Genomic DNA, 2,584 nt, shown 5'->3' on the forward strand with positions numbered 1-2,584 from the left:
ATGAAATTGTTACATTATTTTATTTACTATTTAAAATGTTTGCCTTGGCTAAAAAAAAATCGGCATCAAGGATCACAAACCCTAATGAGAAGAAACGTTTGGAATTTTACTGGGCCAATCGCGTCTTTTCACCTCACATTCTATATATACTAAAAGAAGGTACACAATCATTGTAAAAACTTTAACAACCAATCAAATTTAATTTGAATAAAAATGGTGGTGTATGTGTTGTTGTAACAAGAGTTTTTTATAAAAAAAAAAAAAAAGCTGTACAAAGCAGAAAATATTTTTTTTTACCTGAATGTGTCAATTATATAATCATCCACGTCATACCCACATGCAATTGTATATTGTTGTGTACCAATATTTACAAATTGAAATCTTTCCCTTTCCTTTCTCTGTTTCCCCGCATTGCCCAATTTGCCAAATTTGTTATATATATATATATATATTACTATATTTTGCCAATAAAACTTATAACAACTTTCTCACACACCACATTAAATATAAATAGTAAATAAAAAAATGAATATAATAACGAACTAAAACAACTCAATTTCACACATTCAAAGACAAATTACACTAAACTGTTAGATTCTACTCTACATTTATATTCATATGATATATATAGAATATTCAAACATTACAATCAAAGTGTAACAAATAAATTACAAATACAAATTTTATAGTCAATGTTGAAATACACTTAAAAAATTACAAATACACATGTGTTCTAATGCTATGCCCTTTCAAAAAAAATAAATGCCAGGCCCTGACATATCTTTTGGCGTACTCTAGCTAGGACACTACAGTCCAAACAATGGGACTCAGCAAACAGTGTAATATTTTAATTTCTTTTCGAGTCACTAGTGTAATATTTAATCATTCATCATATCTACTATTTCAAAAATGAAAAAGATAAAATAAAGAAATGGAAAGTTGAGCTAAGAAAAGGGAGGAAAAAAAGAGAAAGAAAAACAAAAGTAAGAAAAAAGAAAGAGTGTTTGAAGGTTGATCGACACGTGTCCCTGACAGTCATGGCAAATGAAGCACTACAAGGTCTGTTCCGTTTCTTTATGCATTGTATCTCGTGAGAAAGCAATATGGTAATTTTTTTTACCCCTGGGTAAAACTCTCTCCCTCTCTCACTGTATTTAATTTTCATTGCCAAAGAACTCTGTCTCTCTCGCAGTCCTCTGTCTAGCCGAAGAGCTTTAATACAATCTCCTGGTTTCTCCCAGGATTTCTCAAAAAAAAAAAAGAACTCTCTCTCTATATATATTACCCTTTTGTAATGCTACTCTCTCGCTCTCACTTTTTCACTCTTTTTCCATTGCTTACCAAAGAAACTCTCTCTCTCGCTCTCTTTCTCTCTTACTCTCTCAGATATACACTTTGGCGATGGGCGGTTCGAATTTCCTCATGATCGACTCCGTTCCGGGGCTGAAGAAGAGTAGTGACGAGGTGGTCTGGTCTGCTAAGGAGCAGGTCCAGCTCGAGACGGAGCTGATCAAGTATATGTCGTTTGTTGTTTTATGTTTAAGCTATATATATGCTTCTTGTGTTCATTTGCTTTTTTGTTTTCTAGGTACGGTGGTAAACCCACGGTACAGCAATATGTGAAGATCGCGGCCGACTTCTCGGAGAAAACGGTACGCGATATTGCTTTTCGCACTAAGTGGACCATGGTACGTAAGCTTCTATTTTTTTTCCTTCGTTTTACTGTATAAAAATAATGTAACTTGGAAATGTTTCATTTATCGAGTACAAAATGAGTTAAATAAAGTATCAAGAATATCTTTTCTGTTCCCATTGACTAATCGAAGAAAAATAGACTTTTTATGTCTTGTTTAGATTTTGCTAAAATAAAAAACAAAAAACAAAAATAAAATAAAAAATGTCTTGTTTAGATCTTTGTCTGTAGGTAGTGCCAGGGAAAAAACACTCTTCTTTTCCACTGTATCAACTTAGGATGTTCCTATTACGAATACACAAACATGTTTTTGAGGCACGTGTGTTCTCGTGGTTTTAAAAAAATAACTTATCAAGGAGCATTACAAATTTAATATACTTGTGTTTTAAACGTTTGGAATTTTACTGGGCCAATCTCTCTCTCTCTCTCTCTCTCTCTCTCGGAAAGAAAAGTTGAATCTTATAAATCCATTCTATTTTGTGTTTTGTTACAAGACCAAGAAACGCCGCAAGACCGAGGACTATGTCATCAGCGACGGCGAGCAGGGCCCTCCCAAGACCGCCTAAGCCGAGATCTGTCTTCTTTGTTGCTTCTTCACCATGTTTGTTTGTTTAAGGACTTTTGAAGCAATTTATGTTTTGTTATCTTATTATGGATCATTGACCTACTTATTTATTTATGTAGTACATGCGACTTTTATATATATATATATATATATATATATATATATATATATATATATTAATGATGTAGTCTGCAGATTGAATATCTATCAAATTTGATGTTCTTTATTATTATTATTATTATTATTATTATTATTATTATTATTAATGAAGTAGCCTGCAGATTAAATATCTATCAAATTTGATGTTCTTTAATATAATATGGTAA

At 32.0% G+C, this 2,584-nt stretch overlaps 1 protein-coding gene across 4 annotated transcripts; it reads left to right on the forward strand.

Annotated features, from left to right (window-relative positions):
* Window positions 1-685: 685 nt before the first annotated feature.
* On the forward strand, window positions 686-2,381 carry LOC149388604 (uncharacterized). 4 transcript variants are annotated; one of them, XM_089621635.1, is made up of 4 exons: window positions 686-839; window positions 1,387-1,514; window positions 1,589-1,688; window positions 2,188-2,381. In XM_089621635.1, exons 2-4 carry the CDS (start codon window positions 1,402-1,404, stop codon window positions 2,257-2,259), a joined length of 285 nt encoding a protein of 94 aa, XP_089477761.1. In that variant the 5' UTR covers window positions 686-839; window positions 1,387-1,401; the 3' UTR covers window positions 2,260-2,381. The 4 variants fall into 4 exon arrangements, with proteins under 4 accessions (XP_089477761.1, XP_089477760.1, XP_089477758.1 ...); XM_089621634.1 differs by lacking the exon at window positions 686-839 and adding an exon at window positions 846-1,126; XM_089621632.1 differs by lacking the exon at window positions 686-839 and adding an exon at window positions 846-1,106.
* The last annotated feature ends 203 nt before the right edge of the window (window positions 2,382-2,584 follow it).

The sequence above is a fragment of the Urtica dioica genome, chromosome 8 (genome assembly GCF_054948205.1).
Source record: "Urtica dioica subsp. dioica isolate 48M chromosome 8, U.dioica_male_clone48M_v1_H2, whole genome shotgun sequence".
NCBI classification, from domain to species: Eukaryota; Viridiplantae; Streptophyta; class Magnoliopsida; order Rosales; family Urticaceae; genus Urtica; species Urtica dioica.

Coding starts and splice junctions, on each gene's coding strand:
- LOC149388604 (XM_089621632.1), top strand. Junction 1,515..1,588: donor CTCGAGACGGAGCTGATCAA/GTATATGTCGTT, acceptor TTTGTTTTCTAG/GTACGGTGGTAAACCCACGG. Junction 1,689..2,187: donor TTCGCACTAAGTGGACCATG/GTACGTAAGCTT, acceptor TTTTGTTACAAG/ACCAAGAAACGCCGCAAGAC.